The sequence below is a fragment of the Hippocampus guttulatus genome, chromosome 17 (assembly GCF_054856545.1).
Source record: "Hippocampus guttulatus isolate MCC_2025c chromosome 17, RoL_Hgut_1.0, whole genome shotgun sequence".
NCBI classification, from domain to species: domain Eukaryota; kingdom Metazoa; phylum Chordata; class Actinopteri; order Syngnathiformes; family Syngnathidae; genus Hippocampus; species Hippocampus guttulatus.
The window spans coordinates 1,883,949-1,901,986 of NC_141277.1; the positions used below are offsets into that span (position 1 = coordinate 1,883,949).

General features: G+C 43.2%; 3 protein-coding genes across 4 annotated transcripts; 1 reads left to right on the forward strand and 2 right to left on the reverse strand.

Moving 5' to 3' along the window:
* Nucleotides 1-128: 128 nt before the first annotated feature.
* ccdc152 (coiled-coil domain containing 152) lies at nt 129-2,696 on the reverse strand. Its single transcript, XM_086134226.1, has 8 exons — nt 2,479-2,696; nt 2,178-2,283; nt 1,892-1,960; nt 1,612-1,676; nt 1,349-1,484; nt 1,029-1,156; nt 537-638; nt 129-416 (listed from the first exon to the last, which is right to left on the reverse strand). Exons 1-8 carry the CDS (start codon nt 2,539-2,541, stop codon nt 291-293), a joined length of 795 nt encoding a protein of 264 aa, XP_085990352.1. The 5' UTR covers nt 2,542-2,696; the 3' UTR covers nt 129-290.
* Nucleotides 2,697-3,523: 827 nt separating this feature from the next.
* ghrb (growth hormone receptor b) lies at nt 3,524-10,562 on the reverse strand. Its single transcript, XM_086134224.1, has 9 exons — nt 10,425-10,562; nt 9,143-9,221; nt 7,215-7,350; nt 6,664-6,842; nt 6,423-6,601; nt 6,125-6,269; nt 5,636-5,726; nt 5,322-5,391; nt 3,524-4,944 (listed from the first exon to the last, which is right to left on the reverse strand). Exons 1-9 carry the CDS (start codon nt 10,467-10,469, stop codon nt 4,171-4,173), a joined length of 1,698 nt encoding a protein of 565 aa, XP_085990350.1. The 5' UTR covers nt 10,470-10,562; the 3' UTR covers nt 3,524-4,170.
* Nucleotides 10,563-11,835: 1,273 nt separating this feature from the next.
* On the forward strand, nt 11,836-18,037 carry LOC147191442 (complement component C7-like). 2 transcript variants are annotated; one of them, XM_086134431.1, is made up of 18 exons: nt 11,836-12,106; nt 12,328-12,389; nt 12,541-12,616; nt 12,741-12,882; nt 12,993-13,137; nt 13,284-13,422; nt 13,828-13,956; nt 14,040-14,283; nt 14,532-14,645; nt 14,713-14,879; nt 15,148-15,376; nt 15,582-15,753; nt 15,872-15,959; nt 16,266-16,398; nt 16,644-16,835; nt 17,174-17,270; nt 17,349-17,512; nt 17,793-18,037. In XM_086134431.1, exons 1-18 carry the CDS (start codon nt 11,948-11,950, stop codon nt 17,969-17,971), a joined length of 2,631 nt encoding a protein of 876 aa, XP_085990557.1. In that variant the 5' UTR covers nt 11,836-11,947; the 3' UTR covers nt 17,972-18,037. The 2 variants fall into 2 exon arrangements, with proteins under 2 accessions (XP_085990557.1, XP_085990558.1); XM_086134432.1 differs by lacking the exons at nt 17,174-17,270; nt 17,349-17,512; nt 17,793-18,037 and adding an exon at nt 16,914-17,166.
* The last annotated feature ends 1 nt before the right edge of the window (nt 18,038 follows it).

Genomic DNA, 18,038 nt, shown 5'->3' on the forward strand with positions numbered 1-18,038 from the left:
ATTGAGATGTCTGATTGGATTAAAGCCTTAGGCAGGAATACAGCCTGTGTTTAACTGCAATCTCGGTGCACTGGTCACCTGCCAGCTTGGCAGTCAAACAGCAAATCAAGGTATGACAGGACACGGCGCATTGGAGACGATGATCCTGTTGGATGACCCCGTGAGAAAGTCAAATACCGGAATTCAACGAATCCGGAAATGTTAACACCCAGGACACTCGCAGTTGCCAAATGTTGCTTGAACCTTCGGAAGTGACAGGGCAGCAGCCTCCTATTAGCGCTGAAAACAATTTAGGTTCTTCTTTTCTTCGAACGGCTGCAGAGGCTGGCAACACGTTGGCTGTCCTCCAGCTCTTTGACTCTCTGACGTAGAGCCCCAATCTCCTTGTTCTTTTCTTCCTGAATGAACTGCAGCTTCTGACGGACAAACAAGCGCAGTCAACACAAACAGGCAAGAGTTGACTAAAGGGCCAACCAATCACTGCGTGAGAACCTGAACGTCGCTCTCTCAGCAGAATCACAAAAATACGCGCTCACCCTCTTGAAGAAATTTTGTGCGGATATAACGGAGTCGTGTTGCTGTTGCTGCTGCTGGCTCATCTGAGCAGTATTCTGCATTCTCCCCAACTTTTCACCAAACTACAAAATAAAATACGCTTAGCACGTATGAAGCAACATCATTCAAAACCAAGGCATGACAGACGTTCTCCATTGCTCAATTTTAAAGCAACATTTTGACGACACAGTACACTGCCTTATAATGAGTAGAAGAGCATCGCTGCCATTGCACCAAATCATATAAATGCAATCGACGGTAGGCGAAATCCGTGAGGTAGTCCGGGTAACCGCTCCTTCAGCTTTTCTTCCGACTTTTGAAAGACTTGACGAATCGGACAATGTTCTACATAGATGATACATTAGTGCCTGCTGCTTTGGATCTGTATTTACCACTTTGGATGCTGGTCCTAAAGTCCATCTTAAAACTAAAAACAAACCGCAGCACTGACGGAGAACCAAAATGTAATGGACCTCAATTTGCAGCTTCAGAAGCTCGCTTTGCTGTTTTCTCTCCTGGTCCTTCAGCTTCCTGTTCATCTCCTCCAGATCCAGATCTTTTTGGGCCAGTAACTTCAAAACTTCAGCCTCTTTGGCTTGCACTGCAGTCAGACACATGCCGCCCAAAGATTTTTTTTCTATTGAACTTGCCACACTGAAAATGTATATGGACAACAACAAAAAATACAGTTTGGTGCTGTTCACAATGTGAATTTAAGAAATGGAAAAAAAGAAAGTTTATATTTAAAAAGAAACCAATTCAATCATGTGAGAGTAATGATTACTGCTTTTACTTTGACCCAAAGCTTCTTTGTGGGCATCCTCCACCTGCCTCTTGCAATCTTGAATGGCAGTGTCTAGCGCCCTCTTGTGGCTTTCTTTGTGTGCTTTCATTTCACCGTGCAGTCGTTGGAGCTCAGCCTCCTTATCCTGATGAGTGAAAAACAAGATACATCGCACAGCCACACATATTTTTATCTGTTCAAAAAAAACATCACAAAGCCATCAATATCAATGACTATACTCAAGCCCAGTTTTCACTCAATTCAAACGTTACCTCTGCTGTTCTGATACTCTGTTGCTGCAAGGTTGTCATATTGCTCTTCAGCGTCTCATTCTCCACTAGTCATGAGAAAATAAAGATCTGCATCATTATTCTTATATGGGCCATACTGTAACCTGAGTTATGTTGTGTCATAGAGAGGAAACGAACAGTAAGCAGCAATAAAAGAAACGACATCGGGGATACAGCCTACAGAAATGAAGTGACATCATCTTGGACTAGTTAACAAATATGTAACAATACTGTCCTAATTCAACACGAGCACTAGTGTTACCTCTGAGGTTGCACTGCTCCCGAAAAGCCTCCTGCAGCTTGTTCACTGTGGCAAGTAGGGCATCTCTTTCTGAAAGAATGTGATCCGATTACCCAGCAATTTATTGAATAAAAGCAGACATTTTGACGGATGAGGATGTTGATTATCACAACCCTCGGTTACAGTGTGATGCTGTACAATTCGAGGTCAAGACTATCTTTAGGATACCTCTCGTGTAATACAGTACTGTATAAACACAACCGTGCCACAATCATTTCAAATGGATTAAAATGAAACAGGAACTCACCTTCAGTGACTCTTTTCTCCTTGCTCTCATAAAATTTCACTTGTCTGTTGGCATCTTCGAGCATCGTTTCCAGCAGGATGTTTTTACCATTTAACGCTGTAATTGTCTGTGTTTTTAGAGAGAGAGAGAAAAAAAAAGATTGGGTCAAAATACTACCGCCAACATGAACATGCCTTTCTTTAGCACAGAATATACACTAAATATACTGCAAAAATACATGTTGCCTAACTTTAAATGCGGTGTAGTGCATACAATAGCACCGAGCTTAACTTCCCGGGATCAAAGTTAAATATGAACTTACATTTTCGAGGACGGTGAATTCCTCTGTTAATTTGTCAAGATTAATTCCATTTCGCAGGGCCATGTAGAACAGAGGTTTAGAATCAAAAGCGAAAAACGTCTTAAACTGATGGAGCAAAAGGGAAGTAAGCTAAATCGTGTCCTAGTAACAAGTAGCTAGCTGCGCAACAATGAAAACTAAACGCTACAACCACTACCGGTGACTGCCGATGTTTATTGATACGCTCTGAAGCGTCATTTGCGTTTTGAGTTGAAACCAGATACGGTACTGCCTCCACCATCACATAATTAAAAATTGAACTGACACAATAAAGTCTTTGAAAATGAGATGTATTTTATTTTCAGTCGAAGTTCACGTCTGTAAAACAATTCATTATTAATTTCCTCATTGGTGTACACTCCAGTTAAAACAATAATTAAAAATAATAATAACTGCCACGTTCTGCTCTGCCTTGTTTTTGTTTTGGTTTCAGCACCGGCTGGAGTGTTGGGCGTGACCCTTGAGCAGTGCACCAGTGTCTTGTCAAGCAATCAAGCTGCAGCGTATTTAAGGACTGACTTCGGCCTCTCTTTGTCAGATTCTTGACCTTGATTGTCGTTTATGTACAAGTGCCGTTTTCTAGTCCTCTTGCTCATAGTTGCTTTTGTTTCGCTTGCTTTTTGTGTTGTAAATGTCCTTTTGTTCAAGTTATTTTACTAGTGTTATGTTTGTGTGTTTGCACTTTTGTCATTTTGTTTTGTGGATTTTTGTTTGTCAAATTTTCCTTGCCGGTAGCAAGCGTTTTTTGTTCTTGATTGGTTTTCCTGGCTGTTTGTCCCCAGTGATTTGTGTTTGTAGTTTGTTGGCCTCTCTCCTTTCTCCAAATAAATATTTTTTGTATCGCCACTGATCTGAGTCTGCATTTTTGGGATCCACTTTCCAATCAGTCTTTGTTCAGACTTGACTATTGCAAATTTGTGTCGCATGAATTCCACGGCACAAGAACCAGACAATGTACACATGCAGTGAATACTCGAGAAGCTCAGAAATCACGATGACAGTCCAATTGTCACAGAGCATTTTTATTATAGCTGTATAAAAACATGGCAACACATTGCGAGATCGTTTTGCAATCTAAGTCACAATGAATAGTCCATTTACATGAAAGTTCACCCTGAATATGGAATACAAACACCTGTATACTGTACTTTCTGTAGAAAATGCTTTTGGCATATACGGTTTAGATGAAGGACAGCATGTATTTAAAATTCTGTGAAAAATGGCGTTTGCAAAAGGAGCATCGTAAAGCATCAACACATGCTTCTGGCTTGTACACAATCATGAATCAATGTTATATAAATGTCAATTCAGTAGTTAAATTGTTCAACGCAAGCACTTCCGCATGAAGCTCATCAAGCGTATTAGCTAGCATGTTACCCTCAACAGGCTTGCACAAACTGACGTGAGATGACGCACGGTCAAATTCATGTGCACCGACACATTTCAACTCTGGATTATAATACGGGTTCCCTTTTGTTTAAGAAGTAAACACATCTGCCACTAGGGGCAGTGTCGCATCCCTCTCTATTTTTGGTGAACTGACATTCAACACTGACACATACTATTCCCAGTCATAAATCATCAAGACTTTTTTTAGGAGTTTGTCCTGGCCGCTGACAGAATCATTTTAACTTTAGAAACGTCATTGCAGGTTCATGGTGTAATACTCCCCAAAAGGTCGGGGGTCAGGTAGCCATCTGGTGTTGTTATGGCCTTTGAGGCTGTCTGCTGCGAGGAAGGTATTGAATTTGATGTTCGTACGAGGCTCTTTTGCCCCTCGACATCCTCTGATGTAGAACTCAAGTCTTCACCCGTTGAACATAAGTCATTAAAATTGCACGCAGGCAAAGATGGGCTCATTTTTACTGCATTGAGCTCCGAGGTGTAGGTTACATGGGGCTCCAGATTGTTCTCGTCCTCCTTTTTTCCTGCTGTTTGGATTTCTTTGGCATCTGTGAGTGCGTTGTTTTGCATCTCATCCTCGGGGGACAGCAGCACCTTGCCAGATGGCTTAATCTCGCTTACCTGCGTGTACAATGCCTCTCTGGCAGGGACTTCTGAAGGAGGCTCACCTGCTGTGGCGTTTGGGCTCGGGCAGCCCGGTTGAGAAGCAATAGCCGGCTCCTTATTGCGGATTTGGTTTGTGACGAGGGAATGCAAGTGTGATGTTTCTGAATTGCTGGCTAGATCAGGATCACAGCAGCTCGCGCGGCCTGAGTCATCATCCCTGAAGCCCATGGAAAGATGTGAGCAGTTGGAGAACAACGATCGATCCATGAGAAAATCTGTGTCCAAGTTCGTTAGTCTGTCGCTCTGCTCCTCGAAGTCCAGATCGATGAATTCCACCCAGGCGTTGTTGGTGTCCAGCTCTGGCCTCAGATCAGGGGGGGAGCTCAGAATGGATGTCAACTCCTTTAACTTCCCTTTCTGTGGGATTATAGAAATATAACTTTGAGACAGAAGTTGACAACTTTTGTTTGATGAATCATCAAATAGAGCAAAATATAATGATCAGTGCAGGAGGTAGCCCGTGACTTTTGTAACGCGCTATGGTAATATAATACGTTGAGACGGGAACAAAGTAATATAACGAGTCCTTCCTTATACATTTTTTAATACTATTACAGTTACTGGGACCAGTAACATGTCACAATATCTGCACAGGACAAAAGTGGACACACAAAAAATATATAAATATATTTTTAGGTGCTACTTGGTCATGTCATTAATTGATACTGATCATTTTATTTTATTTCATTGCCAAGCAAAAATGCAGAATCAAGTATAAAAGCATTTGTGGGCACCTTGAGTAGTTCAGGGTCAATTCCTCTTATTTTAGGTCCAGGAACAGGTGGTAGAAGAATGACCAACAATCTTGAGAAAGGAAAGGTGAAAATGTCAAATGCCAGAAATAAAAAATAAAAATGGAACAAACGTATCTGAGCTGGCACACAGTTAGTTTAGTGCTGAATGTGTGCGTGTGTTTTTTTTTAAGTTCTCTATGTACTTGCACTCTAAGGTCAAGGTGTTACTTTGATTGAAGAGGCAGAAACTGTAAATCATTTACTGTATATACTTGTTGGAATTGCTGCACTGCTGCAGTATACATGTGACCTACTTTTCCTGCTGCGATATGATGGCCAACATCAGGATGGCTACCAAGCACAAGGTGCCAAAGATGAGTAAAGCCAACAAAGGAAATCTTGATGCTGGAAAAGTCAAGATACATGGGATTAGATATTATAATTGCTCAAAAGAAAAGGTGGGGGGTGGGGGGGGGAGAAAAAAAACCCTGCATGTATTTAGCGTAGTTCTTTGTGTGGTTATGGCTGTTGCTCATCATGGAATGCGTTTGTGCGGGTGTGCACGGGTGTTCGAGAGGTTGTTTACTTGTATCGTAGATCTTCTGTCAAAATAAATTTGGCCACCGCTGCTGTATCATGTCCCGTTATACTTTTGTGTTTGTAGAGTGTTCTCATGAATTGTCCCCCTGCAATTTTCCGGTGAAGTTCATCCCTACTTACCATGTGTGTTATTGACTTTTCAGTGGATCTGCTGTAAACGTTTAGAACAAACATGTTTGGGGTTTTTTTGTTTGTTTTTTTACCTTCAGATGAAACATGGACAAATATCGAGTCGCTGAAGCCTCCAAACTTCTTCTCGCCGTGCTTTTTGCAGCGGACCCGAATTTCATAATGGACATCACTTTGAAGCCCGTACAGAGAACAATGTGTGCTTTTTACAAGCTCGGCCTGTCGTCAACAACAGAGTCACATTTCAGAAAACACATTTTGGATTCGTATTTCAAATAGTGGGGATCATTCATGAGTCGGGAAACAAAATAACCAACAACATGTCTCAATGGGGAACGAAACGGTCAGGGTGCAAGTGCATTGAACACGCACCGTATACCAGTGTTCAGAATCGACTTTGCGGTGTTGGACCTCATACTGTAACGTCATCCATCCCATCTCCACGTCCGCAGATGGGGGCGGCTTCCAACTGAGCATGATGTCATAGAAGTTACCGGTCAAACTCACGTTCAGCATCGTCCAGTTCACGCCGAGAGGCGGATCGGGTTGCACTGGAAGCGGAGATTGGTTTTCATTCTTCCCGCATGATATCTTTGTCTTGCATGAAACTCACCAATGTCCTGAACATTGAAGTGCTCCTCGTCATAGAGGATGCTTTGATCTCTTGAGCGCAGCTGAACGCTGTAATCTATCCAGACCGATGTGTGGTTTTCACTGAAGAAACACTCGTTTAACCTCTCCATGGAGTAATGCGGACACTCGCTCCACTCTTTCGGAGATGCCTGCAGGGGTCTGCGAGAATATATGGGGATCATCTGGACGGTATCATAAGAGGTGGCTGGAAGTAATAATTCAAGCGGGGCAACGATAAGCGTGTCAACCAATTGTTGGGTGTTGCATCCCGTGCAAAATTTGCCCTAAAGTGCCAAGGCAGAGTGTTTATTTATTTATTTTTAATATATTTGATACTTACAGTTACATACACGAGGTTGAACCGCTCTTGAATGACCAATCATGCCAAAAAAAAAAAAAAAACCCCACCACCAACAACAACTTTATCCCCTATAGAGCCTCAGCCATGATGGAAAACAAACTACTTGGTATGGACGAACGGTGTTTTGCCTATCGGTACTTTGTAAGTCCAGACAGAAGTTTTCCGCTTACGAATTGGTCATGTAGAATAAGCGCACATCTTGTGGCTTGGAGATGTTCTGCAAGGTACCGACATCCCATCTGCAGTGGAAAGTCTCCATATTGGTGGACACGCAGCCGGTGAGATGTGGATACTTCACGGGTAGTTCTAGGAAAGCATCGAAGGAACGAGAGAGAAAAGCATTGGATCATGACAATTCTAAATTCTGTTTTTTTTTTCTTTTTCTTTAATCGCTTTTGCCAAAGAGAGAAGCTCAGTTGTACTTTTATGGAGCAACTGGGCTCTCGCTTAGCCGCAGTACAAACATTTGCATCTTCCAGGAAGTCACTTTACTGCTCTTCAGCGCAAGCTGCCACATTACTGCCGTGTCACTTAGCCAAGCAGCTATTTTCTGTCTACACCAGGACACTTTTTGGAAGGATTGGAGGGGAGGGGGGTCTAATTTTATCATCAAGCTCAACAAGAAGATAATTCTTTCGTTCAACAAAGTTAGTTTAGTTCATCCACACCGAAACAACCACCTAACATTTGGCAGGGAATATTAGCCGCCGTTAATTTGCCCTGCGCTCAAGTAAATCAGTTACTAGACCTGAGCACACCGATCGGAGGTCAACTTCGGTCAAATTCGACACTGTGGAAATGTTAGATGCTGCTGTGTCCTTGCTCGAAATCATGACATCATAACGTTTTTTTTCACCTCAAGACTCAGGGCTGAGCTACTTTGAAAAAATACTGTTGTTGCAAGTTTATTGTGATGTAATAGGCAATTTGTTTTGCAATGTGCACTTGCCATGCGTTTTTTTTTCTTTTTAACAAACAAGCGATAAATTGATTTGTATAATAAGCAATGTCGGGTTTATTATACATAAACGGTCTGGTCTTAAACAGTACGTTAGGCTTACACCTAATAATGGCAAATCATTGAATATGAAAGACGGTGAACGTATCGACTTCAGTTCGGGTTGTTAACTTACTGAACGCTTTGGCTTGAGCCTTTTACTACGATAACTTCTGAGCAAACCACAGTCAAATGAGGCTAATTATATTTACCGGCAAACGTGAACGTGTGGAAAGCAGCCAAGAGACACTCAATCCGTATTTACCTTATAGATTTTTTTTCTGCCATATAGATTTCGTCTGTCCAACAGACGTCCTTTATTGTATATGAAAATGGCACTGCATCAACTTTTTTTGCTTAGCATCATGCCTTATAACCTATAGATGTCTATAATGGGCGTTCCTCAGACTCAAAAGCTCCCCTCTCTGCTGTAAACAGACGAGTCACATAACAAGAAGCAGCACAGGAAGTCGGGACGTGGATTGTCAACGGGGACGTGAATTTATTGTCTGTCTGTGGATAAAACAAGATCCATGAACACAAAGCTGTTTTCTTCCTCAGCAGGGTTGAGTGGTCGCAAATCGGGGGCTTTGCACTTGAAACAAGCAACTCGCCGTTGTTCGAGCTTCACTAAATTCCTGGGAAGGCAATTCCCTAGAAATCTGCAGGCTGCTCTCCATGTGGAAGACGTTTTGTGGTTTTGCAACACAACTTACCACCAAGCCGCGATTCTCCAACGGGCTATATTCTATTTTCCTGCTATTTCAGTTGCCTTTTAACCTATGAAAAACCAAATCAACACCACAGCGGTGTTGAAATCAGGTTGATATAACGACACAGACAACATCCGGGTGGTCAAGGGCGGGTTTCAAATCCAAAACGCGGTCTCGTAATACTGTACTTATTCATGATGCACGTACTTTACTTTGAGTTGCGCAACATGCTAAAACCCTTTAACTCATTCAGTACCAGCCAATTCTGGACCAAGTCTGAAAAGACGTTTAAAAACGTCTTTGGGAGTGAATGAGCTAATGGGCGTATCTCCGTCTAATCAGCCAACAACAACAGTGAGCAAATAAATCCTGATCTTTTTCAACATACCTTTGCGAGAAGCAGATTCCAACACTGAGGCGGTGACGCAGTGAAGACAAAGAAAGAAAACAGCAGCCATTATGTTGACCTGTGAAGGCAAACATATGGCAAGTGTGCTCAGTACAGCCCGCAGGGCCGAATCAACTCAGCACAGGCACATCTGTACCCTGCGTCATAAGGCTCTCCCTCCTCATTCCATTTCAAGAGTAAGAGAACAAGGATACGTGCCGCTCGCCAATAAAATAGCTTACAAAAAAATGCCGCTCCCCTGGACCCGATGTAAATGAACTGTTACGTTGTTTTTGAGCAACAAAATAATGTCAACTTACGGATACTTGAAGCCTTGCAAGTCACAAAACTATAACTGGAAAAACAATCAGCCAGCCGTCCATTATCCAAACTGATTCTCCAATAAATGTTGTACATTAGATTAACTTGAAGCTGTTTTTTTGTTTTTGTTTTGCTTTTCACATGACAAAATACGTTGTCACTCATGAAACAAACAGTGAAATGCATACACCAATTCCCCACATTGGGACTCGGATTAAGTCGACCGCATAATATTGGGCAGACTAAACGGCCTCCGCTGCAGATGACGCAACACAAATGCAATTTTACAGTATAAAAACACTTCATATGAAATCATCCCGACAATTTATTGTATTTTATATTGAACAGCCGGAATCGGTTCTAACAGGGCCACAACAACTTGGCTCATGATGTGCCCAACACTTGGCGACCGCTCAAAAAGACTTCATGTCATGTCCTCGCGTGACTCCCGAATTCCAAAGCCCCTTCCAAGTGTAGTATTGACATATGAATTGTATTGCACAACATATACACAACTCATAACAAAGAGAGGAAACATGCATATATAATTGCAGGAAAAGGATGCAAATTACCATTCAATTAGAACATGGAGAATTACACACACGCACACATTGCTGGGTTGTCAACCAGACTTGCAAGAAAAAGAAATGCTACAACACAGTCACAACAGGTTTGTTTGGTTTTGTTTTTGTAATCTGTGTACAATCTCTTCCTGTTATTAAGGATATGAAGAACATTCTGTTTACATCCCCTCCGTTTCGTTCTCAATGCCAAATGAATGTTCCCCCTTTGATGTGCTGTCGAGGATCGCGCAACAACATTCCTCGAAAAAAGTCCAAAGCGAGGAGTTGTGACTCGCCTTTCTATAGCGTACTACCAAGCCCATACGCGTGACGACTCTTATGGAACACGAGCAAGTTAAAACATGCAGAAACCCGAGAGCAGACTTCAACTCGCTCACCGCTGAGAAGTGGAAAACAAGCGTTTCACAGCCGCGCGATCCCATCGGATTCCGTTGATTCAAATACAAGACTTGTAATAACACCGGCGAATTACAACCGGGGGCGGGGGGGGTTCAACCACACTACGTGGTGTCGTCTGGGGAGTGAGTACAGTCAAGCTCCGTGGCTGTTCAAATGTAAAATTGAAGTTGTGCACGCCATCTGTTGGCGAAATATGGGAAGCGCATAAAATGTGAGCTTTCCAGGAACCGCGCGTAATACGACGCGTATGAAGCCGACTGATCCGCCGTTTTAGGAATTCTTAAGAGTCCTCCTCGAAAGACCTGCAGTCACGAAACAAGTCGAAATAACATCCGTATAGCAGTTCTACCTTTGAAAAGGATTGCACAACCCACCCTTTAGAACTTGTGTTTGATTGATTCATTCATTCATGGATGGGGAGGGAGTTCCATTGACACATAGAGAGCTCACAATCACTTACTTCAATGCTAGTCCATAAGGAATTGGGAACCACACGACTTCACAAAATAAAGAAGGAATTAAAAGGTCCAAGTATCCATGTACTGCCAACATTTTCACAAAATGGCCACCGTCCTCACCACAGAGTAGGGATGCCATCAGACGTAAGCGTGGCCTCTGACCTCACAATATTTTGCTCTTGACAAACATCCAAAAGTCACACAGAGGTTTGTACAAAGTTCTCAAAGAAGAGTGAGAGGTAATATCTGGAAAGAGGAGGAGGGGGAAAAAATCCGTATTTTGTTCATTTTTTTTGGTGACTTCCTGTCCAGCCCGTGCATTACGCTCCTACATACTATTAATGTCGGTAACACCGTTTGACCGGTCATCATAATCTGCCATTTCTATTCCATAAAATGTTAGTTGAGGCAACGCAAGACTTTTTTGGGTTCCATAAAGTAGTTTTCCGTTGCCTTTCTTGCTTTATGTCGAACAAATGCATACTTGATAATATAATCCAGGCACGTCCTAACTGTGTGAGCTTTAGGGCTGTTGGCAACCCCAAAAAGTTGTCAAGATCCTCAACTATTTGCCTTAACACCTTGAACAGAAATCTGCTGAAATGAACTCAACAATACAAACGACACATTGCGGTAATTGCTTTCTTGACTGACTTTAGTTTGTCTCAAAAAGTTGACAAATTTAAAAATGGCCCTTTCAACCCTCCATTTTGCTGTAAGTGGGCCTCGAGCGAAAAAATTTGACCACCCCCGATATCGTGAAACGGTTCAGCAAATAGGATGTGTTGACCTTTGTCCTGTTCCAGCACACTCGGCTGCTGATGGCCCTGTTCGGAATAAACAACGATTACGCAACAGTCCTTATAATGGAGCACTCTGACAGAGTAAAATGCAACATTTGCTTTCAGTCAGGATTCAAATGTTATGAACAGTATTCAAGTGGGAATTATCTTAATTTATTGTTTTGGACACACACCACACATTAAAATGATTTGGAATTTGAACCGAGAACTCTGGCTCACGGTGTGTATGTAGTCAGGCATATGAAACGCGCTTGTTCCAATTTGATAGACGAGACTTTCGCCAGAGGGGGGGGAATTCCAAAAGATGGACCTCTGTTGAGTAATCTCTCATTGCTGGTGATATGCCACTGCGGGTTACGCCGCCGGACAGAACAAGCATCGAAGGAAGGCAGCATGAAGGTAAAGCCCGAAAATGTTGACGATCCTCTTCATGGGTGGATATTTACCGTACAGTGTTGATCAGATTCTGTTACTTCAGTCTGATCGTGTCCTTTTTGATTTGCCGCTCATGTTTGAAATGCCTCAATGAATTTAACCCACCGACATGTGTTTTTCTTTTCATGACTTTTCATAGAATTCAAATTCGTGAAGTCATGTTTGTTCTTCTTTTATGTGAACAGTTGGAGTTGGCTGGAGCGCTGCCTTCTTTGGCTTTGCTGCTCGCATTTCTTTATCCTGTTCAGTAAGTAACGAATGGCTGAACAGTGTGTGTGTGTGTGGGGGGGGGGGGGGGTTTAAATCTGAATATTAGCACCTGATAAATTCCAGTTATGCATAGAAAGTATGTGACATTCCATTTTATTTTTCAAAAAATTTCACGGTACTTGTTCTAGCTGCCAGCAGCCAATAAACTGCAGATGGGGGTCTTTTGGAGATTGGTCTGAGTGTGACGGCTGCACCAAAACAAAGGTAACTTTTGCTAGTGGTTTGCAACCTTCATTATAATCGTAACAAAATGTTCAGATTTTCGGCAAGTGTACATATACTTTTTTTTAAAAATCACATTCTAATTGACTCCCATTATACCCATGAGGTGCGCACTCGAACTGTGGAGGTGTATGCTCAATTTGGTGGTGCACCATGCTCAGGAGAACGCGCCGAATCGAATGCTTGCGTGCCACAAAAGGGGTGCCCCCTAGAATCGGGTTGTGGCCGAAGATTCCGATGCACATCCGGTGAGCTAAAAAGCACAAGCCACCAAAAGCATTTTTCCTTTTTGAATCAAAATAGAATGCGGGGAATTTTGACATTCTTTCAATCGTTGTCTCAAATGTCGTCAACGAAGGTCACTGCATTAGCCAGTCTCTGGTGTGCAATGGAGATCAGGACTGTGAAGACGGTCTGGATGAGAGAGGCTGCCAGGCAGATAGCAGTCAGTTTGTATGCGAGCTTGACAAAACACCGCCCAACTCTGAGTTGACTGGCAGAGGGTGAGTATCTCAAAATCAAACCACACATTCATCTTCAGCATCGTTCTTTATATCAATATTTATACAAACGGACACTATTTAGTTCCATACTTTAGATATGACACTGAGGTTTGTAAATGTGGTGGCCTTGTTGTTCCTATTACCAGGTACGACGTGCTTACAGGGAAGCTGAGGGCAGGTGTGATCAATACGCTGAGTTTTGGTGGGCAGTGCAGAAAGGTGTTCAGTGGGGACCATAAAATTTATTATCGACTCCCACAGAACATCCTCAGGTACAATTTTGAGGTGAGTAAAAGAAAACACATACTGGCAAAGTACCTTCTGCCAGTACGTGCTAGCAATGTGGAAAAAAAATAGCAGGAAACATTTACAAGGTTCCAGAAGAGAATCGGAACTCTACGAACATTGACTCAGATAAATATATACACAAATATTTATTTTACAGAAGAGTGGCGCAAATAATGATGTCGGTAGGCACACCCGGATAAAAACGAGAGAAACCCAAAGCTCGAGGCAAGAGAAAAACGTACTAATCAAAATAGCAAGATGATCTAATCGCTGGTGTCATCAAAGCAAAATAATTACGTTGAATAGTTATTTGGAAAGCAGGGAACAACAGTGCATGTGCGGTCGAGCATTTCAGATGTTTTCATTTGAAGCAGCGCGTTACGTTATGTTTTGTTTGTCCAGGTGAAAGTGGACAACGAGGAGAGCGATGAGTCCTATGAAAGCTCCTGGTCCTACATGCAAGACATCCAGGTCAACTCTTTAGCGGGACATGACCGTCGCAGCTTTCACAAAGAGCTCACGGAAACGACGGTAGCAACGCAGTAACATATCTCCAAAAGGATTTAGCCTGCATTTACTATATTCAATTCTCATTCTCTCTCAACGTCAAACAGAATCACAGGCTCCTCATTCTGAAGAACAAAGTGGAGTTGGCCCAGTTCCAAAATTCAGCCCCTCAGTATCTGACCCTGGCCGAAGAATTCTGGAAGGCCTTAATCTCGCTTCCGTTCACATACAACTATGCTGCTTACCGACGACTGCTGCAGACGTACGGCACGCACTATCTCGCCGAAGGCTCTCTTGGAGGCGAATACCAAGGCTTGTTGGAATTAGACCGCCAGGCATTCGTCTCATCCAGTAAGAATCGAAATCCGTATTTGTTGGCCTTTAGAAAATCAAGCTAAAATTTTAGGTGAATAGAAGGAGAGGGGTAAAAAGTTGTCCCCGACAAACATAAACCTGACTTCATGTTGAAGTCGGCTTACGCCGAGCGCACGAAAAATGTTCGTCTCGCCCATATGTTGGATCTTGTTTAAATTGTGATAAAACAGGACGCGATTAAGCGGTTGATGCGATGTGGTCTCGCTCTTGAAATTGTGTTCAAGGCGCAACAAAGATAGACTACAAGCATTGCTGGAGAAAGGTCAAAAGAAGGCTGTTCAGGAGAAAAGTCAAAATCGTCTGTGATAAATTCTCCAAGTCGACATCATTTGACGAAGGTGACCCTAAGACCTCACTCTCTCTGACCAATGAACCAAGACTCAAGTTGCATATTCTTCTCATCAGAAAGAGGTGTGAACAAGATGCCCATTAAGGTGAACACGTTTGGGGGCGATCCGTCGTTTTCAGATGTCTTGAAAGTTCTCGATCTTGAAAATCCAGAAGTCAACGGAGAGGCCTATGACAACTGGGCCTCCTCTGTCAAAGACTTTCCCGACGTCATTGACAAGAAGGTATTGACATCAGTCACTGGCTATTGACTTGATTGGGGTTCAAAGAAGGCATTATGAACAAGCTTGCTCAAAACCTTCGATGAACCAGGGCAACGCTGGTTGTTGTCTCAAGCCAATAACGCTTCTAAGTAGTCTAGAGTAGCTGGTGTTGTTTGGTAGACCAATTTATGCTCAACTGGTTTTTATATATATATATATATATATATATATATATACTGTATACATCAGGTTGTACTCTCCATTGATTGTCTCGAAACTTGCATTCCAGTTGCGCCCTCTGTATGAGCTTATAAAGGAGGTGCAGTGTGCAGGACTAAAAAGGCTTCACCTGAAAAGAGCCATTGAGGAATACGTGGCAGAGGAGCACCCGTGTCACTGCCAACCTTGTCAGAACAACGGCCAGGCGCTCCTTACTGGTTCGGAGTGTCGGTGCATCTGTCGCCCTGGAACCTCAGGACGAGCGTGTGAGCAAGGGGCTGTGATCGGAGAACAACCAGGTAAATGATCAGAAAAACAATTAAAAGTTCTTTCCACTAATTAATATGTTCACGACACGGCATTCTGACGTGATGACCTTTTCAATCAACAATAACTGACATCCCCCAAACGTGGTATTAATCAGAATCCGACCAGTGGGGGGTGCATACAACATTTATTTCAAAGACAATGTCACCATTGAGCAACAATCTTCTGTTTTTGCAGGCGTGATTCATGGCGGTTGGAGCTGCTGGTCATCCTGGAGCTCTTGTTCCGGGGGTCAAAAGTCAAGATCCCGCACGTGCAACAACCCCAGTCCCAGCAGAGGTGGCCAGCACTGCCCCGGGGTGCCTGTAGAGCAAGTGCCCTGTGAAGACGCAGACTTACAGTATTTACAGTAAGGACGTATGCATGAATCATTTCGGATCGAATGCAATTCCATAATTAAAATGACAACGTTAGAATTGATCCACAAGGATGTTCATGTGTGTAATCCGTCGCTAACTTGTGCGCAGGATGATGGAGCCGCAATGTTTCGGGCTGTCTGTGACCCCGCCAAAGATTTGTGGACCTCCTCCAAACCTCAGAAATGGCTACATCCAGGTGAATTTTGTGTGACTAGTATTTAAAACCAGGGGCGGCGCCACACTGGGGCTAGAGGATGATTTTCCTCAAGGGTGGGGGTGCAATGCTTGGCGATGCGTGTGTGACTACAGGGAGCATGTTTTATTTTATTTTTACGTTTTTTTTTTCCTGAATTAAAATAAAATGTAATTGCACATCCCCTACATTAGGTGGCATAGGTGCTCTCATTTCTTCTTCCTCAGTGGGGCGTAGCAAAAAATTGGTGCGAATCACTGAGTTAACTGAATGTTTTAAGTGTACCTTGCATCTGTGTGTGTTTTTCAGACCCCGAGTGACTTTTATTTGGCTGGGCACACAGTGCAGTACTCTTGCATAGATGGCTATTACCTCAGTGGAAACGCTTTGGCTGAATGTACTCCGAGTCAGACATGGAGGAGTGAAGCAATTGTTTGTAAAAGTAAGCGTCCTCCCCGGTGCTTTTAACATTGACTTTGGTCAGAAATAAAGAAACGGCAATCAATGAATGTAGCGTTAAAATAAAGTTAGACAGCTCAAGTCTAAGGCCACCAAAATAAGGCTCCGGTGGAACCTGGTGAAAGTGGGAGTGGAGTTTGGCACAGTTGTATGGAAACATTTGACCTCAACCGTTAGCTTGCACGTTCCAATTACACTCAACTGCAAGACATTGTTATGCGTTCACAGGTTCGATGTGTAATATTCCTCATCTCAACGACGATGTTGCGGCCACACCCGTTAAAGAGAACTATCCGATTGGAGACAGGATATCCTTGGCCTGTCCTGAGGGACTCATGCTGACCGGTGACGTTTCAGACATCATATGTAGTCCAAGTCTGCAATGGTCTCCTTCTCCCACCGCAGCTCACTGTAGGAAAGGTGAGCGTGACGATGTATAGCATGGCCGCATTCATTCACGTTCATCCAACCATTTTCTCGAGCGCTTCTTCTCTTTAGACTCACGAGTGAGCTGGAGCATCCCAGCTGACTTTGAGCGAGATGTGGAATAAACTCAGGACTGGTCGCTAGTCAATTGCAGGGCACTTCAAGATAAAGAAAGAAAAACACCGCTCTCATTTTTCTACGAGTCTGCCTTTCACCTTCAGCACAAACTTGAAAAGGCTCAAAACTTGCGTCGATTCTCCTCCAGAGACCCGTCTTTGCCCTGATTTAACGTTTCGTCTTGTATTTGAAGCTGATGTGACTTTCCCTCTCAGGCCCCACAGCTGCGACTCCTCACGAGGATCTGAAGTGTAAACTCTGGGAGAATGTCGGCAAAACCGAGTGTGTGTGTAAAATGCCATTCCAGTGCCCGTGCGTATTATTTGTCTGACTCTATTCTTTACATTGAAAATGTAATTGAAATCATTGAGTGTTTTTTGTGTTTCAAAGGACATCTCTGGAGTTGTGTGCCAGAGTAAGCTCAGGCCAGCCTCGGGTGCTTGGTGTTTGCCAGCTCGGAGCTCTGCAATGTTTAGGCCGCAGTTTTACGCTGGTCAACGATAACGAATGTGACTGGCCGGAAGGGAATAATACCTCGGGAACAAAGTGCCAGCGTGAGTCAGGAATACTCTAAAAGTATTGTCGTTGTGATGACAAAGTTTTTGTTGTTGTTCGAAAAAAAAAATACACATTGCCGCTGTTAAAACATTTGTGAAAGGTGAGAAAAAGTTCAGGGGATTTCTGTAAGACGAGGTTTTATGTTCATTTGTTGACTATTATTCCTTCCTTGTGTAGAAACATAGCCGTTTTCCTCAATTCTGTAGAAAGCGACCAAAGTATGAAAATGCACGCGGGCAAGTCCTAACCCCCTCTCCCCACCCTACCCTTTTCTAGAATTAGCTGGAAGTTGTCAATGCCAGAATCCATCGGAATGCCCAGAAGACTCAGCCCCACTGTGCGTGACCTCAGGTGTTGGCAGTGTCGCCATGACGATGACTGAGTGCCAAGTGGGGTCCAGGAGGTGCGCTGGGGAGCAACTCACTGTCATCGGCATTGACGCATGTCCCCAATAAATGTTCCCTACCATTTCGTTCTGTTTTAAACTGTTCATTCACGCAGTAAATAGTCCAAGAATCCAAG

Excerpts from the sequence above, each read along its gene's own strand:
- ccdc152 (XM_086134226.1), bottom strand. The coding sequence starts at position 2,541 with ATGGCCCTGCGAAATGGAATTAATCTTGACAAATTAACAGAGGAATTC. Across the intron at positions 1,485-1,611 it reads AGAGTATCAGAACAGCAGAG|GATAAGGAGGCTGAGCTCCA; the intron begins GTAACGTTTGAA and ends TTCACTCATCAG. Across the intron at positions 639-1,028 it reads TTCTGAAGCTGCAAATTGAG|TTTGGTGAAAAGTTGGGGAG; the intron begins GTCCATTACATT and ends TTTATTTTGTAG.
- ghrb (XM_086134224.1), bottom strand. The coding sequence starts at position 10,469 with ATGGGATCGCGCGGCTGTGAAACGCTTGTTTTCCACTTCTCAGCG. Across the intron at positions 7,351-9,142 it reads GGAATCTGCTTCTCGCAAAG|AACTACCCGTGAAGTATCCA; the intron begins GTATGTTGAAAA and ends ATGCTTTCCTAG. Across the intron at positions 4,945-5,321 it reads TTGACCCTGAACTACTCAAG|AAAGGGAAGTTAAAGGAGTT; the intron begins GTGCCCACAAAT and ends ATAATCCCACAG.
- LOC147191442 (XM_086134431.1), top strand. The coding sequence starts at position 11,948 with ATGAAACGCGCTTGTTCCAATTTGATAGACGAGACTTTCGCCAGAGGG. Across the intron at positions 12,883-12,992 it reads AAGATTCCGATGCACATCCG|GTCACTGCATTAGCCAGTCT; the intron begins GTGAGCTAAAAA and ends TCGTCAACGAAG. Across the intron at positions 16,836-17,173 it reads CGCAGCTCACTGTAGGAAAG|GCCCCACAGCTGCGACTCCT; the intron begins GTGAGCGTGACG and ends TTTCCCTCTCAG.